Source organism: Abramis brama, assembly GCF_963993115.1.
Source record: "Abramis brama genome assembly, chromosome: 16".
Classification (NCBI taxonomy): Eukaryota; Metazoa; Chordata; class Actinopteri; order Cypriniformes; family Leuciscidae; genus Abramis; species Abramis brama.
In genome coordinates, this window is record NC_139978.1 from 18,048,732 (window position 1) to 18,074,732 (window position 26,001).

A 26,001-nucleotide genomic window follows, 5' to 3' on the forward strand; every position below is an offset into this window, starting at 1 on the left:
TGGTAATATCATTGTGTTAGAGGATGTGCCTGAGAGTTAGCCTGCACTGGACCAGGTTAGTTTCCCAGCATAAGTTGCCGGAGTGACTGAGCTTGAGCTACAGTATATGCTAAATTTACTTTGTATTATTCATGCCAGGCCAGTAGTTGGCGATGTTACTTTGTAAAGAAAAACTAAGACTGAACACATGACGTAATATGCATGTGCATGATGTCACTGTTTTCACAAATTCACGTTTTTGTAGTTTGCACCGAGACAATAATGGTATCATTTTCAGAAACTTGCACTTTGAAACCCATTTTAAAAAGTTTGCAAATTCAGACCCCCAAAATGCCAAAACGCATAAAAAGTTTTCCAGTTTTAGTTGAAAACAGTGTTGTGTAAACAGCCCCTTAGTTTTTCTTTTTTTTTGTATGTGTGTTTTAGTTTGGTTTCAGTCAGATAGTAGCGAAATCTGCACACACCAGCAGGGCCGAATTAAATGAAAATTGTGCACAGACATTGACGGAGTTTTTGGCAAAGAAATGAACATGATCACTGTTACATGTCTGTTTGTTTTTGGACTCTTTTCTTTGTTTCTTTGGTTCAGTTTCCCGCCATTCATTTGTTCCCATGGTAACCCTCATTAGTTATTTTGGTTCATCTGCATGTCAGTTATCTTGTCAATCAGTTCCTCCCTGTCACCTGTGTATTTAAGTCTTGTTCTGTCTAGTTGTCTGTCGTTGTCTTTGTTGGATGGTTGTTTTTGAGTTTCTCTTCCTGTTCCTTGTGGGTTTTGATTAAAAGACTATTTTCTGGAATCATCCTTCATCGTGTGCTTCATTGACACAGCCATTCCGTAACAATCACATGGTCAATTTTGGACAATGCAGAATTGGCCCTATATCTGTAATTAGGCTATATGGCTAAGAATCAAGTTACAATTCTGTTTTCGTTTAGGCATAGTCTTAATAAAGCCAAAAAAGTATATGTAACAATTATGTTATTCTAAATGTGGTCCAAAAGGGAATGGTCATGCAATGCATTGTTTTATAATCAGCCAGTCAAAGTATTTTCATGGCCATTCATTACATCCTCCAACAACATCTTTTTGGAGAGTGTATTAGCCATGTTGTGACTGTGCTGGAAAGTACCCACATTTCCCCATCCCAGGAGATTTTATTCTTACTGGTAGATCAAATGTAGTAACATTAAGTAATTTAACACTGTTACCCAGCTACCAAATCACATTAGCAAAATCAATTTCACACATGACCACAATCATGTGTGAAATGTGTGTGACCACAATCAAGAGGTAGTAGAAGTTGTTCTATCTCTCTATGTAAAAATATAAAGGTTTATCAATATTATTATTTTTATATAGATTATATGAACAGTCGTGTGTCCAACAAACAAACAGGCCTAATAATTATTGCAATATTTGTATCCAATATTTTACCCTAGCAGATTTCGTTAGAATTTGTGTGTCTTGTTGTTCATATATTGCCTACTGAAATCATTTGCAGGATTCTGCAGATCCACAGTGATTTTTTTTTTTTTTTTTTTTTTGTATCTGTCTTGATGACAGTGCGGGTGTGGCGGCAGGTTCCTCCCACCTGTTGTGCAGCAGTGATGTGCTGCTTCTCTTGGGGGACACGTAAGACCTACAGTGTATTCCTGACAACAGCCTTCTGATATTTACAGGAAATATCGTTTTTAATCAGCGTCCTATAAAGAGAAATTTACTAACATTGTACAATGACTGCGAATCATGTTCGAAAGCGTCGAAAAGGAGGGTCAACGGAAAGATAACGGTAAGAGATAAAGGTGTATCAAAATATGTGTTAATGTAACGTTAGGCCTACTTATATATGCGGTACTCAACCGCAGTTTCCGTTGTGTAGAAACAGTCCTTTTCATCGTGTGCTGTGATTCTCCAATTTAGATACATTATTAAAAACAGGTAGTTTTGATCCTCTGGAAGATGCAGCTCCAAACTGGAGTTGTTACAAACTGATTATTGATCCGGATTTGAGCAGCGGAAGTCAGAAACTCTACCGATATGATGGACAGCACTTTAGCGCACCGGTGAGTATGATTTCAAGGCGAACAACAATGGCCTACTAATATTTATATAAACGTTAACATAATGCTTAGTTATCAAACTTAATTACCTTTGTAATTTTTTTAATCATAATTACACAGTCTAGTTGTATTTTTCATTGTACAATTGAAGCTTACTAAATTGTTGTCTGTCAGCATCCTGGATGTTTCCCTGTGGATGTTGTTCGAGATCCCAGAATTACTCGTTTTTGGACAAAATTCAAAGAAACAAATCTCCTGGTCCCCAAATTCAAGGTTAGTATTAGATACAGCATCAAATGAATGATTTGTGTAATGTTTTGCCTACAGTAAAAGCAACGTTTTTAAAATTATAAACATTTAACCCTTATTTTCTGTTGATAGGCTACTGACATTCTTTATGTTTGGAGTCCAAGAGAAAAAAATGTTAAAATGTTCTATGTATTAGGCTACTGTTTTATTTATAATTTCTAAACTAACCTGTTGTTTTCCTATTTAACCTATTTAATCTATTTAAATCTATCTCTGACCTAAATAAAAATCCCTATAGGCAGATATTGTTATTGAACTATTCATCACAAAGTAGAATTGTGATAAAGTATTGTAACATTGTGTTTGGGATGAATTTATCAGAGCAAAAACACTTTATATAAAAATAAACAATGGGCAGGAGTGTATCTGATGGTTGTTTTACATTGCCTTAGGGACCCTAGGATTTATAAAATAATGCCATATTATGTCAATAAATCTCTTTTTTAGGTTGATGAGCATTATGTTGGAGCGCCAAAGGAGTTGACATTTGCACGGCTTAATGACAACATTAGAGATGGATTCCTGTCTGAAATGTGTAAACACTTTGGAGAGGTTCAAGATTTGAAAGTTTTATATAACCCGAAAAATAAGAAGCATTTAGGAATAGCAAAGGTCATTTTTGAATCTGTGAAGGCAGCAAATAATGCAGTAAAAAACCTCCACAACACTTCTGTGATGGGAAACAACATTCATGTGGAGTTTGACCCCAAAGGTAAATACATTTTTCCATCTCTTACTTCTCAATTTTTTTCTTACTACCTTATCAGTTCCAAATAAAGGTTTTCATAAACATGTCTATGCAGACACATTTACTGTATTTGCATGCATTATATCATTCATGATCTTTATTGACTGACTGGTTTTAGGCGTGAAGAGGAACCGATACTTCCAGATGCTTGTTAGTGGTTTATATACACCTTTTACTCTCCCTGTTGGAGAAGAGGCCTGGGGACCCCAGTCACCATCTTTCATCACTGACTCTTTCACTGTGAGTACAAGACCATAGGCATTTCTTTTCTTTTTCACCCCCTTTCTCAAGCCCCTATTAATCTGTGATAGGCTATCTCACCTTTCAGCACCCTTAAAAATGTAAAAATATATATTTATTTATCTTTAAGGGATGTAAAATAGTTAGCTTAAATCAGGAATCCTCAAATAGTGGACCTCGGTCCAGTTCCGAACCCCGGCTTGGTTCCAAACGGACCGTGAGACAAAAACGTTTCCACAGATTAAAGTGGGCAGCGCATCAAAACAACGGAGCAGTTCACACCACAAACACTCATCTAATATTTTTATCTAAAACCAAACGTGTTTCATTCAAGCCATTTCCATTCCATGCGCATTGCTTCTCTCAGTTATTTTATCAACAATTTTTTTTGATACTTTCGCTAAAACGCTTCATAAAACAAGAATGCAGTAAATATAGTTATTTTTATCTGTCATACAGTATATGGCTCCAACCGTTTAAACCAGGTTTGTGACGAGATGTTTTTTTTTTATCCACATTTAGCATTAGGCCTATTAATTAGCATGCTAAGAGCATTTTATAATAAACTATGTTATAATTGGGAAAATTATTTGTAGATGGCAAGGAAAAACAACTAAAACTTTGGAATTACTAGTTAACTTTGTTTTCTGCTCATAATGAGAGTGTTTTGATTATTATGTAAATTTTTTGTTTTTAGTAGATACTTATTTTAAGCAAAATATAAAAATGGTCCAGACTTCAAGAGGAAAACCCTGAACTCACACACATCATATGGCCTGCCATACATAGGTATCTAAATGTAAAATAGTAATAGCCTAATACAAAACCTGATCTTGCCTTTTAATATTCATATCCAATTGGGCTCAACTGATGAAATATTATTATTTTTGGCTCTTGGGAGCCAATATTGTTATATGTGCTCTGTGTTGGTTTTGGGATTTTTGTTTTACTTCCTGTCTTGAGTGCCATGTTGTAGTTCCTTGTAGTTTTCCATGTTGATTAGTCTACCCAGGTGTCTTGTTACCTCGTTAACTTGTTTCTTCCTGTGTATAAATACCCCTGTGTTTCAGTCTTGTCGGTTGTTGTTTTTGGATGTTGTGTGAAGCTGTTGAGTTCCTTCTCTTTTAATTATATTTCATGTTCCTGCTCCTGTTCCTGGTTTTGATCCTGTATTTGGATTATCTTTGTTTTCGTTTTCAATAAATACTGCTGCAACTGGATTCTCACCTCTCTTCATCCTTGCCTAAACGTTACAAATAACCTAATCTTTGATGACTATTTTGTTTTAGATATTTTTCTTTTACAAAGTACTACTGCTGCCCTGGTGGAAACATGGTAGCACTTTATTTTACAGTCCTGTTCCCCATGTACATACTATGTACTTATAGTTATTACAATAACTGGGTAATAAGTACTAACCCTGAACCTACACCTAAACCTAATCATAACCCATGTCGTTACCTTACATTAACCAGTACTTTCTTAGGTAAGTGCACTGTAAGTACACACAAGTGTAGTTTTAGTTCACTTGTAAATCTCTTTCAATCTTTCAGGAGTGTGGACCACTGAAGAAGCTGTCGTACACACTATCATCATCATCCTCAATATGTAATGGCTCTCCATCATTGGATTGTTCTACACCTTTATCCATGGATACTGCCTACTCCAGCATGCATCAGGATACACCTAATAGCTTCTGGCAGACCCCTCAATACCAAGATACCCCTTGCACGCCTTCTATGACCCACAGTAGACCAGGCACACCATCTCAGTGTGAAAGGACCCCAAATGAGTCTGCGCTGACAACCAGTGCCTTCAATGTCCCTTTTATTCAACAATCCATCCCAAACATTTTACAGCAACAGTCTGGTCATTTGACTCAACCAGTCTCAAATAAACCTAGCATTATTCAAGGTGCTGTGCAAAACTTTTGGATGCTAGGTGGAGCTCCCTCGCAAAACAGTAGCTTCTCGAATAGGCAAAGAACTCCAGGACGCAATTATCACCTTAGTAACCATGTTCGTGGAGGACACCGGGTCAGACCTCTCGAGAGCAAGTACCAAAACGCATACAACCGTAGGCCACAACACCACTATATACATAGAGCTGTATACAGAGGAGGTCACCACCGCTCTGTACCTATGGCCAATCAAGTGCCTTATAATAAATTTCAGGAAAGTCTAACCACGCCATCACATTCAGATAAGCTCACAGTCCAAACCTTTACTGGCTCAGTCAGGGGCCTCAGTGTTAATAACAGATATGTTGCTGAAGATCCACCATCACTTCCAAATTTAGAAAAATTGCCGCAAAAGGCTATTGGAGTGGATGTTCATCACATTCATTCTGATATGCAGATAAATGCAAATGCTTCAGAAAATACTTTCAATGGAATTGCTTCCCAAGTATCTTGCAAAACTCTGCAGGAGGTGAACCAAACTTATTGTCCACCACAAGCCCAATCCTCTCGCTCATATACCCCAAAACTGTGTCCTTCCTCTGAAGCCACAGAAGATCTTTCAGACCCCATAGTACAGTGTCCTTCTCCTGAATCTCCTGCTCCGGAATCAAAGCTTGAAAGCCTAGACTCTCGCATCCAGATGCTTCTTAGTGCTGGAAGTCCAGTTCTGCCCCTTTTGAACCAAGAGAGTTCAGACTCAGAGACTGCTACTGAAGAGCATGATCCCAGCCACTCTCCTTCTTGCTCCATAGATGTTGTCCTAAATTGTGACCAAACATCGTCTAGTGCAAATAATACTGGCTCCCATCTCAATACATACTCTTATCCAAGAGAAAGCCTTGAGGATGCGAGTTTCACTCCACTCTGTGATGTGGCAAAAGATGAACATGAACTTCAATCAATCAAGAAGCCTTTGTCCAAGATATCCTCTAGCACTACTGTAAGTGATTGATAGAACTAGACTGCCATCTAATTTTATTTGCTGCCTTAGTTCAAATTCTGGAATTGATTTAAAATATAAAAGGAATTCTCAATTAAATTCTGAATGGCAGACAACCCTAAGCATTTACATCAATATGAATCTTTTCCCTAGGTCAACCTAAAAGAAGATGAAGATACTTCAGATCAGCCATCTAGTATACCAGTGATCTGCACTAACAGGAGCTCTTTACCCCCTCCAATTCCTCAAATGCCCCCACATCCATTCCTTATTCCACCATCTGCTCACTACCCCTCCCTTGTGCCTCCTAATATGACAACAAAACTGGGTCCTCCTTCTCCTAGGGCTCCATTGTTACCTGGATACACTCTTCCGACTTCTTGTTCATTGTACCCTCCTCCAAAGATCAAGCAAGTCTGTAGATCACCTAACTGGCAGAGTAGTGCAATACCTCTTCCTATCCCTACTAGAATAACACAAGGGCAAACCTCATTCTCACCCCCCTTCCCACCTTTCAATTTCATGACTCATCGCCCACCTTACCCTTCCGCTGGGTGTTCATCTACCATGTTAAGGTTCAGACCACCTTGGCCTCCTCCCCCTATGCCCAGGTTTGACCCTTCAGTGCCCCCACCGGGGTACGTCCCTATGAAAGAATTGCCCCAAAAGGCCACAGTGGATGGAGTTCTAGCTGTTGTTGCTGCAGAGCTACGGACTATCGTAAAGAAAGACATACATCGCAGGATGATTGAGATTGTGGCCTACAAAGCGTTTGATGAGTGGTGGGATGACAAAGAACAGGCAGCTAAGGTGGGATTTGTTTCTTATTTCAACTGTAGTGATGAACTGTGTTAAGTCCATCTATACTTCCATTACCATTTCAACATTATTTTCATATATATCATGTTGTGCGCCCCCAGGTATCTGCCCCATCTGTTAAATCAGGAGGAAATAAAGACATCAAGCTTAAAACGATGGAGCAATGCCTGAGAATGACTGCTGGGGGAGAAGGCTCTGTATTGGGCACAGGAAAAATAATGAGTCTGCATGGTGCCATTAAACTACCATCATTTAAGGTACAAATATGGTACTTCATATATATATATATATATATATATATATAGAAAATATAGAAGAACTGATTTAGTATGTTTTCTGTAGAGCAATGCATGCTAATCACTTTGGTATTGCCTGCACTATTATTTTTGGATAAAAAATAACACCTATAATGAAATGGAAATTTATAAGAGGTTTATAACTATAATGAATAATGAAGAGGTGGTTCTCCAAAATTTTCACACCCAGGCCCCCCATTGTCCACAAAAACATTCAACAGCCCCATGAATTTTCCAGTGATATGTGTAATTTGTCAAATAATTTTTTACTCAGTTTCTACCCAATAAAATATTTTACAGCTTGGCTACAAAAATGAATATACATTATAACAATTACCATGGAGTTACACAATTTGATTAATTTACCTAACCTTTCCAAATCTAGAAATCATAAGTTTAAAAAATAAGGCTACCTTGTTTATCCAGGTTTTTCAAGATCCTGGGAGCCATGCTTCTTCAAAGAAAACAAGAGAAAAAAATAGGTGTTGGGGTTGTTGGAGGGGTGAATTAAAATAAGAAGTATTTAGAATTTGATTTTTAGTTGTCTTTAGGGATTGCTTTGTCTTATATTAGGCTATATAATTGTAAGTCTTCTTGAGGCCCCCTCGAAAGTTTGCTGAGGCTGCCTGGTTGAGAATCATTATGTGATTTCATTATTTTTTTCCATTATGCTCAGTTAAAAAGGAAGGATCCATTAGGTCAGGACTCCACTGATGTTAAAAGGATCTGTCCTTCTCCTGGTCTTGAACAAACTGAGGAAGAAGGTCAGTTTGGCATTGGCTTTTTCACATGGAGTTAGAAAAACCTTTTTGAGTGTGGAAAAAGGATCTAACTATGGAAATCAATTCACTGACTTTATTTCAATGTGACATATCTTTAAATTGTGAACTCACAGTATAAAGTTTAAGTAGATCTTGTACACTGAAAAAAATATGGTCAACATTTATTTCTTAAAGAGCCAGAGCAGCAAACAGCCCTAGATAATGTTGGAGAGGACATGACCAAAAATGCCAGTGAAGAGACCATGGTGAAACGCAGGCATTCCAGGCCAATGGTGTTAGAAAGTGAGGAGGAAGAAGATGAAGAGAATTCTGTGAAGGTGGAGGATCCAGAATCTAAGGAAGTTGATGTGTCTGCTCAGGTACTGTTTCACTTATTTGAAATACAGATGCACGTATAAAAAGAAATATTGATTTTTGAGCAGAAATTGTGATTGTGAATTGCTTGGGAGATAATACTTTTTAGGAAAGTTGATAATTGACCCCAGCCATTAATTAACATGTTTGGTGTCTATTGTGTTTTTCAGGAGGTTGATGAGATGAAAGCTGATGAAGTACATAAAGATAAGAAGAGTGATGCCTGTGTAATAGAGGATGAAGATTACACAGATTCAGGTTTTCATTGATATCTGTTAATTATTATATAAAATAATTATTTTAATTATATATTATATATAATAATGTATATAATATAATATTTAATTTACATACAAATATAAAACACTACCGCTGAAATGTTTGAGGCAGTACGTTAAAAAAGAAAGAAATTAATGCTTTTTTATCCAGCAAGGATGCTAAAATTATCAACATTGACAGTAGAGATCTTTATAATGTTACATAATAAATATATTTCAAATAAATGCTGATCTGTTGAACTTTCTATTCATCAAAGAATAAAAAAAAAAAACGTATCATGGTTTCCACAAAAATGTTAAGCAGCACAACTGTTTTCAACATTATAATAATAATAAATGTTTCTTGAGCCGCAAATTGGCATATTAGAATGATTTCTGAAGGATCATGTGACACTGAAGAAAGGAGTAATGATGCTGAAAATTCAGCTTTGCCATCACAGGAATAAATTACATATTAAAATATATTAAAGTAGAAAACAGTTAGTTTAATATGTAATACTATTACTGTTTTTACTGTATTTTTCATCAAATAAATGCAGCCTCGGCAAGCTTAAGATACTTCTTTCAAAAACATTATACATTTTTACTGACCCCAAACTTTCATACGGTAGTGTATATATATATATATATATATATATATATATATATATATATATATATATATAATATTTATTTATATATATATATATATATATATATATATATATATATATATATATATATAATATTTATATATATAATATTTAACAATTTTTAAATAATTTATAATAAATTTTTTTTTATCCTCCAGATACCATCAGCCATACAAGTTCAAACTCGTCTGCTTCTACAAGCCAAGGATACGACTCCTTAGTCTCTCCCAGAACTGTCTCTGACTCCTCAGCTTTTTCTCCATCTGTTATTGACTCCTCAGCTTCCTCTAGATCTGTCTTTGACTCCTCAAACGACAGAAGCGACGACTCCTCAGACAGTCTTTCTTCTGGGGAGGAAGATCAGTTGGATGGTGAAAGATCTTTTCCTGAAACTCAACATGAGGACAGGAGAATAGAAGAAGAGATATGGATTTCTTCAGATGAGGATAATAAGGAAAACCAAGAGATGATTCACACTCCATTTTACTTGTCTTTCACACACTGTGAAGAAGATCTCGGCCCTCCTGTGACCCCTTCTGCTCCAGATTCAGTTGAAAGTGCTGAGGACCATGACTTGTTTGGTTAGTTCATTGATTTTCTGTTTTCACATAAAGCACAAATCAACCTCCATGTTTCCAAAATGAAAACAAAACCATCGTGCATAACAAAGACATACTTTTTTTATCAGTATATTGATTGTTTTTTTTTTAGAGATTATAGGTCATAACTTAATTTGAACTGGACATTTAGTAATAAAAAATATCCACTCTAATACTAGTGGTTTATTATTTGAAGTTTACATTACATACGTAGATGTTTCTGAGAATTCTTAATTTCTTGTAGTTACTGTATGTCAGAGATAGTTTTCTGACCTCAGTTGGTGTAGCAGAACATTTAAGAAATGTCTATATCATCAGTGTTGATGCAATTTGTAATTCATGTCATTTGAAATGTAATTTGTGCTTCTGCTCTTGCAGATTTAAATCCAAGGATATCAGAGGATCCAGAAGAGGAACTGAGTGTAAGAGTGTACATGCAAGGTCTGAAACTGTCTGAGCCTCTCAGATACACCTTACAGGACCCAGTTAAACACTGTTTAACAAACAAATTTAAGCTCCCAGACCCAGTGATATTCTTCTCAGAGCAGGAGTCAGAGCTGCCAAGTCCACCGTCTCCTACATACAGAGGACTGTCAGGTAAGGTTTACTGATCAGAAATCACCTTCAATAATAATCACAATAAAAATCACAATTATTATTATAATTATTATTATTATTATTTTATACTGAATTGGTCAAAAACAGTGGAGATGTGCCCTATGCAAACTCAAGTGGAGGGATTTAAATTACTTTATGGTTACTGTAAAGGTTTGTTAGTTCTTGTAAACTCAAGTGTGAACACAAAGCCCTAAAAGTGTGGTTCGCATAAAAAAAAATATTTTTTTAAATGAAAGCAATTTTTCAGGAAATGAAAAAACTGTATTTTTTAAATAATTAAACACAGTATTGTCAAAGTTGATATTGTGGCTTTTATGTATGGTCCGACACTTGCATGTGTCATAATATTATTAACATTTTACCAAAATCAAGCTCAAATTAAGTTAAGAGGGTTCTGATCAGCAAATTTCGGACATGCATGTTTTGTCCGTCATTAGAACGTCTGCATCTGAGAAAGTAAGTGCATCGCATTACGTTTTACAGTTAATAAAGTTTAATGTTAGCTATGTGGGCACTCAATTTTTTCTGGCATTTGGACAAAATCTTATGTTATTAAAGACAAAGTGCATTTTTTAAGGCTATTTAAGATAGTATTGGCAATGTCTCGAAGACAAATGCTAGACTAAGACACTCTTCTCCTCTCCTCAAAAGCATAAAACATTAGCTTTTATATACAAAATATATAGTGTTTCTTGAGTAAAAATGCTCTACTTATTCAAAGAACCAGTTCATTATTTACCCTTGCATTGCAAACAAGCAGAGACGGTCCAAAATATGTGCAGCACTTCATTCGCGATAGAGGCTGGGTAGAGTTTTGAGGGTTGACCGACAGTTTTAGGATCTAATGGAGTTACGAGGATTAGTCACAAACTCTTTTTAATACTTTTCATTGGTTAAATATTTGCATAACCCACAGACAGATGTAAAAGGTGACAAATAGTAATGATGTATGGGGGGGGACAAAATACGGAGATATGAGGTTTCTGCCCAACAGCGACGATTTGTATATTTGGAATATCAGACTAATCAAATAAATAATCACCAGATCAAATAGTTGTTAGTTGTCCAGAATTCATGGATTTTTCTGCTTTCAGATGATTTGGAGACACAATATTCTACAGATTCAGAGGACCAGAGAGTCATTACAGAAACACTGGAGGATTCTGAGAACATTAGACCCATCACACCTACTGGATCCTTGTCTGACAGTGACCCTGAAATGGAGCTTGGGCGTAGATTTTCTCCTCCTGCAGTTGAGGAGTTGGAGCTGCCACACACACCTGGTGGATGTCTGGAAATGGAGGAGGCTGAGGGTCATATTCTACCTCCAGGACCTCCTACACCATTACCACCTCCTCCCTCTCCCACAGGCATCCAGGAACTTCCCTCCTCGCCCCTTTTCCACTGTCCTCCTCTCTCTTTCTTATACCCAGCATATGAGGAAACACCAAAAACACCAGGCTGCTTCAATGGTCCTTCCCACGTTTATCACTCTGAGGGAATAACACCAGCGGGATTACTGCAAGAGGCTTTACAAAGAATGGGAAGCCCCTCTAACTCCATTCTGTCTCCATGTGCTGACAGCATGATCCCGAGGACTCCAGGGAGAGACATGTCTCCATCTCCACCTGTTCTAAACCACGGAGAGAGAAACGTTCAGCATAGAGAGCTGTGGGCTAATGGACTCCATCATCACAACTCTGGTTTTGCACAGTCAGATGCGCAAACTAACAATTTTAGTATAGATAATGGGCATGAACCTCATAACCGCCATGTCCCCTCACGTCAAACAGAGTGTTTGGACTCGGCGCGCTTGAAAAGGCGACGAGCGCGGCTTAAAATGAGGAAACGAATGATTGAATTACAAAGGAGAAGACAGTGCCCAAATATAAATACTCATTCGTCCTTACAAGTGAACAATGCGACAACAAAATCTTCTTCAAATCAGGTTTTGGGGCATTTGGATTGTGTTTCAGATATCAGGACAGAACAAACACTACCAGAAGCTCACAGACAGAAGCATTTGCTAGAAGACAAACGTAAACTAAATGAGAATCAAAGGGTTCAGGAGTCGTCATGTTTATGGAGAAAATGGAGAGAATCATCATCCAGACGTCACCTCATCTTCTCTCCACGCTCTGAGAGAAGAGAGAAGTTGATCGTCCATGCTGTGTGGACTAAAGGAGTGAATGAGGAGGAGATCAGGCACCTCAAGGCCACCTATGAGAGGCTTGTGGTGCAGGAAAAAGAATGTGATTGGTTGAGGAGAACGCGCTGGATCCCACATCCTCATATCCTTAAACACATAATACACATGTAAACGTGTCATAGTCAAAATACTTGATAATGTAATTTGTATCCAGTCGATTGTGTCATGCAATATTGTGTCAAATTTATTTTCCAAATGCACATTGCTCTGTTGTTTGTTCCTTGACTCTGCTGCACCAACCAGCAGTCCTGACGACTGGCCAGGAAGATGGCTGGATGGGGTCAGGAATCACATGACAGGTTGTGCTCGTAGTGAGGGATATTACTTCATCAGCAAGAGGGAAAAGCTGCGATATCTCTGTGATGAGTTTGTTGTAGAAACTCAGGTGAGAAAGAAACTGTTGTTATTGTTAACTAAAACTAAAATCATTAAAACTCATTTAAGTTTTGAAATATAAAAACGATAAATTAAAGCTATATAAAAAAAACTAAAACTAATAAAAAAAACTAAAAGTATTAATAAATTAAGTATTAATAAATAGTAAAATAACTATTTAACATTAGTTAAAATTAAACTGAAAATTCAAAAATCTAAATATTAATAAATACTAGTGCTGGGAAAATCATTAAAATTAATCGCATCCAAAATAAAAGTTTGTGTTTGCATAATATATATGTGTGTACTGTGTATAATTATTTTGTATATATAAATACACACATATGCATGTATATATTTAAGATTTTTATTTATATTTATATATAATATAAATTAAATGTATATACAGTAGGGGTGTGACGAGACGCTTACTCCATGAGACGAGACGAGACACGAGATTGGGTTCACGAGAACGAGACAAGACGAGATTTTTACACAATTTTTAAGAAATCCTCAATGATGAAATGTATGAATGGAAAATAGTCTTTTATTCAACTGAAAATCACAAAATGCAAAACAATTTAGGTGCATTTTGAAATCAACTTGTAATGAATGTTATTTTACTTCTATTTTAATGAATTCTATGCAGTAAAGGACATGCAAACACTGCAAAATGTTTTGCTATAAACTCTACCGTCTGGCTTCTCCCCTGTACGATTTCACATGAGAAATCTAACTCTTTTCCACAAATCGAACATAAAAAAAATAAAACAGTATAAATAAAATTAATATAAATAACTGAAATAACACTTTAAATGCAAACAGTGTGTATCCATAATCAAAGTACTGCTCTCTCAAAACTACAAGTTCAAACAGAAAAAAATAAAATTCTTCAAGCATGAAAAAGAGGTAAATTAACTACACAGAACAGACTAAGATTATGGTCATGTTCTTTTTCAAGAATATAAGCATGTCGACGATTTCTGGCAGCAGTTGAGACCTTTGGGCAGTAACTAGGGCTGCACGATATGAGGAAAAGCTGCGATGTGCGATAACATTGTTTAATATTGTGATGTCGATATGACTTGTGATATGTGAATGTTAGCTATACTGTTCCCATGTCTTAGTGCTTTAATAGGTTCTTTGCGCGATAGGTCAAATGTTTATTACCTGCCTGGTTCAAATTACACTATTTTAGCGCGATTTTGACACGATCCGTTTCGTGGAGATTCGTAAAGGACAACGGGCGTCGGGACGCAAGATTCGATCGTTTCATTTCGTATAGTGTGTCATAGTGGGCGACAACCTACGCGTCTGCGATGCTTCAGGACATCACGACAGAAAGACTAGCATGTTTAATTTTAACGGTCCTCCACGACGGGTTGAGTGTGCGCGAGTGAGTGAGAGTGCGAGCAACAGTGAGTGTGCGTGTGTGCGCGCGCGAGTGAGCGTGTGTGTGTGTGTGCGCGCGAGTGAGTGAGTGAGCGAGGGACAGTGAGTGTGTGTGTGTGCGCGGAGTGTGTGTGTGATTGGCCCGGCACACAAATGATTTAAAAGTGGCAGGGGCATCTTCAATACTAATTTCACCCTCACGCTCCATCACGCTGACATCACAACAACTCACGAGACAAAGTTTCACCTCGACGAGAAATCTCGTCGTGTTTTAATCTCGCGAGATCTCGTAACACGAGATCTCGTCACACCCCTAATATACAGTATATACATGCACATTTTTCTTAAATAAATACATGCATATGTGTGTGTTTATATATACAAAATAATTATACACAGTACACACACATATATTATGCAAACACAAACTTTTATTTTGGATGCGATTAATTGCGATTAATTTTTTCCCAGCACTAATAAATACTATAATAGTATATAAATGATACAAAAATAACACTGGAAAGAAAAACATTTATTTGACTGTTACCATTCATGATGGTTGCTATTCAGTTGTAAACATGTTTAAAGACTTCATCCCTCTGTTATTTCTCTGCTTCATGTGTTTCTCTGTGTGCTTTTGCATGAAGTGATTTAAAGGTGCACTAAGTAATTTTTACTTTGAGGGGTATAACTTTGTTTTATATAGGGATATAATTGAATATATTGAGGGATTAAATGAAGACAATATCAATGACCTAGAAAAGGCTGTTTTATTTTACCATGGCCAGAACGTAGAGACATAACCAGGTGTGTTGTGCAATTTGACGAAGTTAGTCAAAACCTTCATGCATCCACACCAGTGGGTGTCAGTATAAAATCCAAGACCAAGTTTAAAAGTACTTGCACGTTTAAAAGTAATTGTAATTTGAGAATTATGTTCTGATCTATGCAGGGAAAGAGTGTGCAATCTCAGATTCCATCTTCATCCAGATCAGGTTCGGAACTCAGAGCGGAACAGCGTCGTCTGTTGTCCTCATTCAGCTGTGACAGTGACCTCCTCAAATTCAACCAGCTCAAGGTGAGGCCAGCTGTCCCAACAACAGCATAACACAGCATATGAGATGCTAGAGCCACCAGAAACACTAAAACCTATTATTATTTTTTTAAAGGTGTGTTCACACCAATGGTGTGATAACTATAACAATTATGGAAGCTTGTTTCCACCACTGAATAAAACAATTTAAAGATAATTGCAACCTTTTTCTCAAAATTGCAAGTTTACATCTTGCAATTCTGAATGTTTTCTCTGAATTAGGAGATATAAACTCACATATCATGAGATATGAACTCGCAATTGCGAGTTATAAAGTCAGAATTGCAAGAAATAAAGTCAGAATTGCAAGAAATAAAGTCAGAATTGCAAGAAATAAAGTCAGAATTGCGAGTCAGAATTGCAAGAAATAAAGTCAGATTTGCAAGAAATAAAGTCAGAATTGCGAGATATGAACTCGCAATTGCGAGTTATAGGGGCTGTTTACACCTGGTCACTTCATGCGTTTTCTCAGATCGGATAGCTATCCGATCGTGAAAAGACCAGGTGTAAATGCCCTCCGAAACGCATTCGAGACGGATTTGAATCCGATCGCTCAAACCACATCAGGAGGTGGTCTGGGCCGCATTCCAGGCGAAACTGGACAAGTGTAAATGCATCTAGTTGTTGAAACCACATATGTAAATTGTACTCCTCCCAAAGATGCTAAAAAAAATAAACGTGTGAGAGCGTGTTATAGGCCATATGTAATGTTATAGCCAGATATGACGACACTACTGGAACACGCATCGCTGCAGATGAGCAGCTGATCATCTCTTCATTAAGCCAACGTGCAAACTATCGCAAATCAAAGTGAAAGTAAGTCGCAGACGCTTAACACACAATCATCATCATTAAAAGTAAATTCTTAAGAAACAAAATGATCTTACCAGATTGTTGCCGCTCTCTTATTGTGGTCTTTGATTTTTAAATTTTAGCTGATGATCAATAAAATGCAGCTCATATCTGTTGCTTTTGGTGACGTGCACTCCATTAAATCTGCATATAGCTTTTTGAAGATCGAATTTAATTAAAGATCAGATTTAAATCCGTTTCGCAAAAACGCATTTATGTGACCAGGTGTAAATGGAATGGTTTTGATAAATCAGATCGCTATCTGATCTGAGAAAACGCATGAAGTGGCCAGGTGTAAACAGCCCCATAAAGTCAGAATTGCAAGAAATAATTGCGAGATATGAACTCGCAATTGTGAGTTAAGATGTCAGAATTGCATGATATAAACTCACAACTGCAAATTCTAAAGTCCGAATTTTGATATGAACTCACAAAACATGTCTATATCTCGCAATTCAGACTTTATGACTCGCAATTATGACTTCTTTTCTAACATTTTATGAAATATAAACTAGCAATTGCGAGTTATAAAGTGACTTTTTTCTCAGAATTGTTCGTTTATATCTCACAATTCTGACTTTATAACTCACAATTGCAAATTGATATCACGCAATTCTGAGAAAAGTCAGAATTGCGAGATCACAATTACGTTTTTTTTTTACTTTTTATTCTGTGGCGGAAACAAGATTTCATATACAATAATTATAAAGTTTTAATAATTGTTCTAATTCAATGTGGATACGGTAGTCCACACCATAACTATACCAAAAATGACTCAGAGGAATGATACTTTCATGTAATTTTGCTTCTCATGTAAATTTTTTTATTTGTACTGGAAAACAAGGAAAAAATACAGAGAAATACAGTTTTTTTTTGTTTTTTTTGCTGTGCAGAACGATATTGTGCATTGGTGCGGACACTAATATATTTATCCTTATAGTTGTCTTTATAGTTATCGTTCTTGGTGTGAATGGGCCTTAAGAGTCCACAACAGACCAGTTTTGCATTTTTCAGTATGGTCCACATGGAGCACAAATATATTTCCCTCTTTACAGTTCCGTAAGAAGAGGCTGCGTTTTGGCAAGAGTCGTATTCATGACTGGGGGCTGTTTGCAGAGGAACCTATTGCTGCAGATGAAATGATAATTGAATATGTAGGCCAGAGCATTCGGCAGGTGAGATACACAATACACAAAAGAAATATTTTAAGATTTCAGCAGTCATTTCTGAGTATAAACATCAGTGACAGCCTTTTTCAAGCAGTAAATTGATGATCACAAATGTTTTTGTATATTATTATCATATCCCAAATCCTGTCTTTAGGTGATAGCAGACATGCGTGAAAGGCGCTATGAAAACGAGGGTATTGGAAGCAGCTATCTTTTCCGGGTAGACCAGGACACAATAATTGATGCAACCAAGTGCGGTAACCTGGCAAGATTCATCAATCACAGTTGCAATGTAAGTCATTAATTCATAATTTCAATTGTCAATATGCCTAATAATTGTTTCCTTTTGTTGTTTAGTGTTTGCTATGAATTTAATTCATTTCCATTTTTAACATTTTGTGCTTACTGGTTTCATTATGTGTTTTTCCTTCCATAGCCGAACTGCTATGCCAAAGTCATCGCTGTAGAAGCTCAGAAGAAGATAGTCATCTACTCTCGGCAACCTATTGGTGTAAATGAAGAGATCACTTACGATTACAAATTCCCTATTGAGGATGAGAAGATCCCCTGCCTGTGTGCTGCAGAGAACTGTAGAGGAACCCTCAACTAGACAAGGACTATTCTCACAATTTCAAAGTATTAGCAGTAAACAAGTTTCAGACTGTACATGAACTTATTTTTAAGAACAAACTCCTGTATTTAAAATACATTTATTTCATACTAAGTATACTACAAACCCATTAACATATTCACTGACATATCGCTCAAGACTTACTGATATGAATATTATAATTCAACTTTATTTGGAGTACTTCTTTATTGCACAATGCACATTTCTTAATATAAGCCTAAAATGTGATTTAACATCACTATTAGTGATAGTATGATCTCTGTATCAGTCTTTAAATGTAAGATATTTAAAGTACCTAAAGTATCAAACACAATCAAAGATACTTAGGTATATCTTTAGTTGGACCTCAGCACTATTTCTGGATAACTAAAGTGCATTAAGTACAAAGTTGTTCCAATTTAGCAGACTTAAAGTAAACCAATTTAGTATACTAAAAGTACAATTGCAGGGTATTTATATTAAGTACATAAATATGTAGATGTATATGTAGTATACTTGGCATAGAATAAATATATTTCAAATACATTTTAGCATATTTATTTTTCACTAGGGCAGTCTTTTAGGAATACGGATTTTTAATTCACAAGGACATAACATATTCCTGACCTTCGCAGACATTTTTCAATGACAGTTTAACATGAAAATACACAAGCAGTTAATGTCATCTCCAGAAACTCAGATTTTATATTCTGCATGTGTAGATTTGGAAAATGTTCAGAGCAATAGGCCATCACTGGTTAAATTTAATTTTCATCATGTTTATTGTTGGAAGGTATGAATTGGATTCAAGTTAAATATTCTTTCATGAGTTTTATTGTGAAATATAAATAAAAATAAAAACGTGTATTTTTCCAAATAAATGTTTTTATTTTCTGCCTACTATCAAACTTTATAGACTAAATGTAAAGACAAAAATTATATGTTTTTGAATTAATTTCACTAATTTTAGTTTTTGTTTTATGCTTCAAAAATGGGTGCCTCAGTTAGTCGGCTATCCGCTGAACACTGTTTAGCTTTGTAAAGCCTTTACATTGTACTTTTTATTCTTTGACTATTTTTGACGCAAGGAAAAATGTCATTGGAGAATGCGGGCATCGATCCCTCTACCTTTCGCATGCTAAGCGAGCGCTCTAAATATATTTTTGGTCGTATACTGACTTTATTTATGTTTTAACGTAAATTACTGCGTCCTTGCAGCGGCGTTATTTCCACCACAATATGTTGGCCAAAAAGTTTTTAGGCTAGTGTGCTTGTTTTCCAAGGAGGCAGTCAGTTAAGAATTCAAGACGAAAAATAAGACGTGAAACAAAGAAAAATCAAGGCTATTTTCATGAAAATGATTTTTTTATTTTTTATTATTGCGCTTCATTTCCAATCAAGCTGTAATTTTGTAAAATTATGCATCAGTGAAGTGATACATAAAATGCTAACAATGAAATTAGCCTTGGCAAGACGAAGGACATTTCATTACAAAAAATAATTTCCACTAGGCCATCATTTATTTCCACCACAGTATGCTGGTAAACATAAAACATAATTTGAGATGTGGTGATACTGTGGTGGAAATGTTCATGATTCCATTTCTTTCCACACAGGGTCAAAAGTGTCTGTTTGCAAAGAAACACGTGGGTACATATTTCATACATATAATGACCCATACTTGAAAAACATCAATAATATAACAAAGCAAATTGTGCTGTGCATATTTCAATATGTAGGCTACCATGCATTTACTATGAATAGCCTATTCAGAGTTTCTCGGATGTGCCATTGGGTGTAAGGATGGTAAGGTTTCCTCTGGCATTCTGGTCAGCTTCAATAGCCTCAAACAAAGATTTGAAATTTCCAGCACCAAAACCCTGAAAAAGTAGAGGATTTTCTGTTATTAATGCACTATATCTATACATTTAGGAGACATTTCCGAACAATAGATTTGATCAATTCATTGCAAATTTAAATATGAATGTATGTTCTGAAATTATTTCTGAAATATTTGCTATATTCTGAGATTTATAAAAGCAGTCTTACTTGATGGTTGTGTCTCTGGATGACCTCTAGAAACACGGTGGGTCTGTCCTGTACTGGTTTAGTGAAGATCTGGAGCAAGTAGCCGTTGTCATCATAATCGACCAAGATTTTAAGTTCCTGTATAAACAATGCCACATTATTTTCACATTCTGCTTCAGACCTGTTAAATAAATTTAAATTTAAAATGACTATCAGGTGGCCAATAACTCTTTGCTGCATTTCCTTCAACTAAAAGAACATATTTAAAATGTAAACTCTGCATTGTTTCACTTTTCTGATAGTAAGCTGATAAACACTTTGATTATTGTATTGTACCTCCAGTATGCTCATGTCCTCAGCAATTTTGACTTTGGAAAGCTTCAGATTCTCCTTGAGCCGCTGGTAATAAGTGTCAGGCACTGACATGAACTCCATTCCACGTTCCTTTAGGTTACGGATCTGAAAACATATCCATGTCAATGTAATATACATACCTAAAGTAAAACTTTTCAGCTTTCACAAAGAACAATTCCAACCCTTTTCACTCTACAAATGTATTTTATCTCTGTATCAATGTTGTAAAACCTTGGATGAAAAGCTTTTTTTTACTCACTGCTGTAATGATGTCAGAGGTGTTCATGGCAATGTGTTGAACCCCTGGGCCACCATAGTACTCCACATACTCCTAAAAAGAGAAAAGATAGTCAAATGAATGGATGGATAGATGAAAGTACAGTAGATGTCATGTCTGTAATACGTGCCTGGATCTGGGATTTGCGCTTTCCCATGGCTGGTTCATTGATCGGCATTTTCACAGTTTCTTCATAGTTGGCCACCACTATGGAGCGCAGCGCACTGTATTCAGTCTGTAACTGCTTGTCGTCTACAGACCAGAATCTGTGGAACAGCAGGTTCCTCTGATACCTTCATACAAATGCATTACAGGTCAGTTTAACACAGTGATCTTGATGTGAAAAGCATGGGCAAAAAACAAAACAAAAAAACGCAAGTCACAATTTATGATCTGCCAAATGATTATAAATACTTTTGGAGAGATCATATAAGGTTAAAGAAGTCATATGAGGTTTTTAGGCCTATTTGTGGGATGCATTTTCTTCCTTTAGAAACAAATGCATTTTCATTTTAAAAACAAAATTAGATATTTTGTTTTATAATTAATCTATATTCACAGATTTTCTTACTTAATATTTGTGTCTTGTTTTTCCATTACAAATATATATTTAAAAAAAAAAAATCTTAATTGAGATGGAATTACTTAAAATAGAAAGTCTTGTTTTCTTAAAAATGTATTCAATTTAAAAGAGTTAATGGTTACAAAAGCAACAACAACAAAAAAAATGTTTCTTTTTCTTTCCCCATTGACATACTTTTTTTAAAAATTTTGTTTTAAGCATAAACTATTTTAGTATCTTAAGTCATTTTGCTTCTCAAGTAAATGTATCTTATTTAAGAATGTTTAGATGTTTGCACTGGAAATCAAGAAAAAATGAGTTTGGTTTTATTTGTGCAGTGTTTTAACAAGAGCTGGACATGATGGGACGGGGTCTGGTTTAGATAATTCTTCTATTCCCACCCCTCAACACCCTCTTTTCCCCCTCCCCACTGTGTCTAACTGTCTCCAGATGGTGTCTCAGATCTTTGAAAAGTAATTTTGCTGAGTCATACTTGCTAAGGAGTTTTCTTGCATAATATTCAGTCGTCCACTACCACAGACTGAAATGCAACCACCCCATCTGCTGTCTCTGAGTCTCTTCTGATCTTTCCTTTCTGTCTTTACTCCATCCTCACCATGGAGACACACTGCTGATCACTGGGGAAGGGCTCTCGTTGTATTCTGACTGGATGGGACGGATAGGGAGTTTCCCCCCAAAGACTTGCGATGTTCTAAGCTAGTACCCCTCGTGACTTCTTTTGTGCTTTTCAGTCTTGACAACCCTGGCTCAGAGGTCTGATGCTGTCTGCCTGTTCACAATTATGCAGCTGAAATAAGTTAAAGTTTTTTACCAATCTACTATTGGCACCATTTCATTGTCTGACTGATTTCCAACCACATGGTCAATGAAGTCCAGCTTCCCGCTTGGCCTGTGAAAGAACAATCACGTTAAGAGACAAAGAAAAGGACAAGGATATAATAATCCATCCAGGCATGATCGGAGATATGGACCTCTTATATAAGAAGAGAAGGACACATAAACACACTCACAGTTTTGCCAAGAAAGGGTCACAGAACAGAGGAGCATGGAATCCTGGGAGGAAGAGCCCATTATATCCTGTTCGCTCTATAAGAGTATGAGTGGTGTCACCATACTAAAACAATAAGAGGAATCAGAGTGGAAGTGGGACAAAAAGTTTAAAGATTTTAATATATTTGTACAGTATATGCACACACACTACAGTTGGTAGGATTTAAAAAAAATTTTTTGAAAGAAGTCTCTTATGCTCAACAAGGCTGAAGTTATTTGATCAAATATACAGTAAAACTAGAATACTGTGAAATATAATTACAATTTAAAATAACAGAAATGTAATCAATGATGGCAAAGCTGAATTTTCAGCATCATTACTTCTAGTCTTGCATGATCCTTCAGAAATCATTCTAATATGCTGATTTGGTGCTCAATAAACATTTTATTATTATTATCAATGTTGTATAGTTTTATGGAAATCGTGAAACTTTTTTCAGGATTATTTGATGAATAGAAAGTTCAAATGACTAGCATTTATTTGAAATATAAATCAATTGTAAAATTATAAATGTCTTTACTGTAACTTTTGGCCAATTTAATGCATCCTTGCTCAATAAAAGTATTAATTTATATTTTAAACTTATATAAACACATGAGATTATACATACTGTCTGAAGTACTGCCAGCTTCACAGAGCCAAACTTATCCTCAACAACATGAGGCTCTTTAACGATAATGGCACCTCGTTCTCTTGCTTTCTGCAAGAAAAAAATAATAAACCTATGAGTGATTACTGCAAATTATTCCCAGGTGTTTTTTTTAACAGATAGAACATGAGAGAAAACCATAAGCACTGTAAAAAGAAAAGAAAAAAAGAAAAAAAAAGTTGCTGCCTTAAATTTTTAAGTACAATCAACTTGGATATTTAAATCATTTCACCAAAAATGTAACTGACTTAAAAAATGTGTTGCTTAACTCATAAAAAATGTTGCAAATTGCTTAACTTATTTTGATGAGTTAAAGCAATGTAAAAACATATGTTGTCAAAACTTATTGATGTTTTACAGTGAGCATTTACCTCTACCAGGAAGTCACAGCTCTCTACAGTGAAAGCTACATCTTTAACACCATCTCCATGTTTCACCAAGTGATCTCCTATCTCTGTTCAAGGAAAAAGACATATTATACAGTACGGGATGTTGTTTTAAAGATAATCAAATATCAAAAACGACAATACTCATTTATCAGTCTTACCTTTATTACCAGGATTCAAGGCAGAGGTGAAGACATAAACAATCTGGGTATAGAAAACATTGATCAGCGAACACTTCTATGTGGCTTTTTAAAATTCTGAAAAAAAAGCAGATCAAACTGGCCAGGCTTCACAATGCATAAGGAATGAAGAGGATGGACACAACCTGACTCTCACCTTCCCCTGTTTCACCGCGTGAGACACAACATCACGACTGCCTGTCTCCAGCCCACGATACGCCAAGGGCTCAAACCCCAGTTTATTACAGTAATAAGATGCCGCCTGAGATGCATCACAGCACAGAGAGGAAAACAGAGAAAATGACAAGATGGGGAGATCTGAACAAATTCATCACAAAAAAATAAAGTTAAAAGAATATGGGTAATAAAATGATATCTATATCTATATCGGTGTATACATTTTGAACATTCATATAGGCTAAATGAAACAAACTATGCACTGAATCTTCAAAGTGAAAGATCTTTTGTTTTTGTTTTTTCAACATGTGTAGTATGATAATGGCTCCATCTACTGGGGAAATCACAGAAGTGCCCAAAAAGTCTCAATATGGAAGAAATTAGTGAGTGGAGGATGGTGGTCTCTGCATCTGCAAGCTTATTGCCTCCACCCCTGAAAAGAGCCAATAGCATCTCCCTACTGGACACCTCCTCTAATATTCAATAAAACAAACTAAATCTACAAACTTATGGTGTTAAAGAATTACCTGTTTGGCATTTCCAACCCAGAAAGTGATGTGGTCGAAGCAGACAAACCTGCCCTGCTTGTGCTGTTGACATATAAAAGCAGAAACGACTGTGATGTACTAACCTTCTATTCTATAAGCAGAATTAATCTAGAGTCTGAAGAGTATAATGATGTAGCCTACAAGTAAAATCAGAATCAGAACAAAGTTCAGCATGCAGGTGGCAGTAAAATATCAGTACATTAGGAGAAAGAGGACATATTTCTTAAAGCATGCATGTATAATGCTATCATACCTTTTCACCTTTGTCAGTGTAGGATGTCTGTAGAAAAATAAATGAGAAATTTAGGCTTGTTTGAATTGTTTGGTCAGTTAGCAAATCAAATGCATCAAAATCTTAAAATGTCTTAAAAATCAAGGTTTTTTTACCATCTTTTAGTGGTTCTTGCAGACACCTTCTTCTTGGGTCAGAGTCAGAAATGAGGTGATGTGGTGAGTGCAGATGCTCCAGATGTGAATTTGTAGTGCTGTGTGTGAAACTCCGCCCATAGAGGACGAGAGCGGCACTGCATGATGCTCTGCTGTTGGAAAAGCTAGCCTACTATTTTACAGATTGATACACTATTATAATCTATAATATAACATACTTTATAATATATAATTATTATGGTTTTAAAACTATGTCTATGAAGCAACTCTAAAAATACAAAACCAGTCAAGTGTACAACAGAATAATCGATCTTTGGATTTCTGTCCGTTTTAAAAGACATGCTGCGGTTTTTGAGTGAGGTTTTGTTTTTTGTAACTTTAGAATGTTTGTCTCCGTGCAAAAGAGGAGGAACACGGTCCTTCAACCCTATTGGCTATTGAGTTGCGTTTGTAGTTTTCAGTGCGAGTATGACTATGTGAAACGATTGAGTTCAGGAGTCATGAAGATTGATGCATGTTTTTCTCTCTGAGGTAGAATTGTAAAAGTTAGGTTAAACTTACTATTAATTCCCATTTTTTTAAAATGTGCATTCGTATCCTATTTCATTATACAGTAAAACTAATTAAGTTATTATAAATTGTATTATAAATTAATTTATAGCTACTCGTGTTAGTTAAATTTCAGTATGGAAACAATTAATGTAGGCCTAAATGATTTTAAAGAACTGCATTGTCATACTGACACAGAAAACTCTAACTCCTCTCTGTCACTCCCCTTCTAACTATAAAATGCATCATGAAGGTAAACATAACGTTTAGTGTAACAGCCCCCGCTCCCCCCTTTTAAATAGCAAAATGCTTATAACCGACTGGGGACATCATTAGCAGTGACAATGTTGATGCTGAGGACAGTCATATCAGGTATGATGTAACTTTTAATTATTACTTTTATAAGTGGCTTTGGATAAAAGCGTAAACGCAAATAACTAAAACATTAAAATAATTTGCTTTATATATATATATATATATATATATATATATAT

At 35.9% G+C, this 26,001-nt stretch overlaps 3 protein-coding genes across 3 annotated transcripts in view; 1 reads left to right on the plus strand and 2 right to left on the minus strand.

Moving 5' to 3' along the window:
• The window catches only part of LOC311065815 (DLA class I histocompatibility antigen, A9/A9 alpha chain-like), a 484,454-nt gene that overhangs the window by 61,827 nt on the left and 396,626 nt on the right, over positions 1–26,001 (minus strand). The window lies entirely within an intron of this gene.
• Positions 1,751–18,430, plus strand: setd1bb (SET domain containing 1B, histone lysine methyltransferase b; the record flags this gene model as incomplete). The annotated part of the gene is made up of 19 exons (XM_084138747.1): positions 1,751–1,793; positions 1,925–2,067; positions 2,239–2,337; positions 2,821–3,085; positions 3,240–3,361; positions 4,915–6,261; positions 6,415–7,071; positions 7,182–7,337; positions 8,059–8,140; positions 8,333–8,517; positions 8,683–8,770; positions 9,581–10,003; positions 10,400–10,618; positions 11,734–12,955; positions 13,092–13,233; positions 15,568–15,693; positions 17,616–17,735; positions 17,884–18,021; positions 18,166–18,430. 19 exons carry the CDS (start codon positions 1,751–1,753, stop codon positions 18,337–18,339), a joined length of 5,751 nt encoding a protein of 1,916 aa, XP_083994873.1. The 3' UTR covers positions 18,340–18,430.
• hpdb (4-hydroxyphenylpyruvate dioxygenase b) lies at positions 19,690–25,045 on the minus strand. Its single transcript, XM_084086534.1, has 14 exons — positions 24,959–25,045; positions 24,825–24,851; positions 24,551–24,613; positions 24,004–24,108; positions 23,829–23,871; positions 23,653–23,735; positions 23,243–23,332; positions 22,592–22,695; positions 22,393–22,470; positions 21,129–21,291; positions 20,981–21,052; positions 20,704–20,826; positions 20,389–20,505; positions 19,690–20,219 (listed from the first exon to the last, which is right to left on the minus strand). Exons 1-14 carry the CDS (start codon positions 24,959–24,961, stop codon positions 20,109–20,111), a joined length of 1,182 nt encoding a protein of 393 aa, XP_083942660.1. The 5' UTR covers positions 24,962–25,045; the 3' UTR covers positions 19,690–20,108.

What these genes read in the sequence shown, in the direction of transcription:
- hpdb (XM_084086534.1), bottom strand. An exon ending in ACACTGACAAAGGTGAAAAG is followed by an intron (nt 24,614 to 24,824) that starts GTATGATAGCAT and finishes ATATGTCAACAG; the next exon opens with CACAAGCAGGGCAGGTTTGT. An exon ending in AGCGCAAATCCCAGATCCAG is followed by an intron (nt 21,053 to 21,128) that starts GCACGTATTACA and finishes TTCTCTTTTTAG; the next exon opens with GAGTATGTGGAGTACTATGG.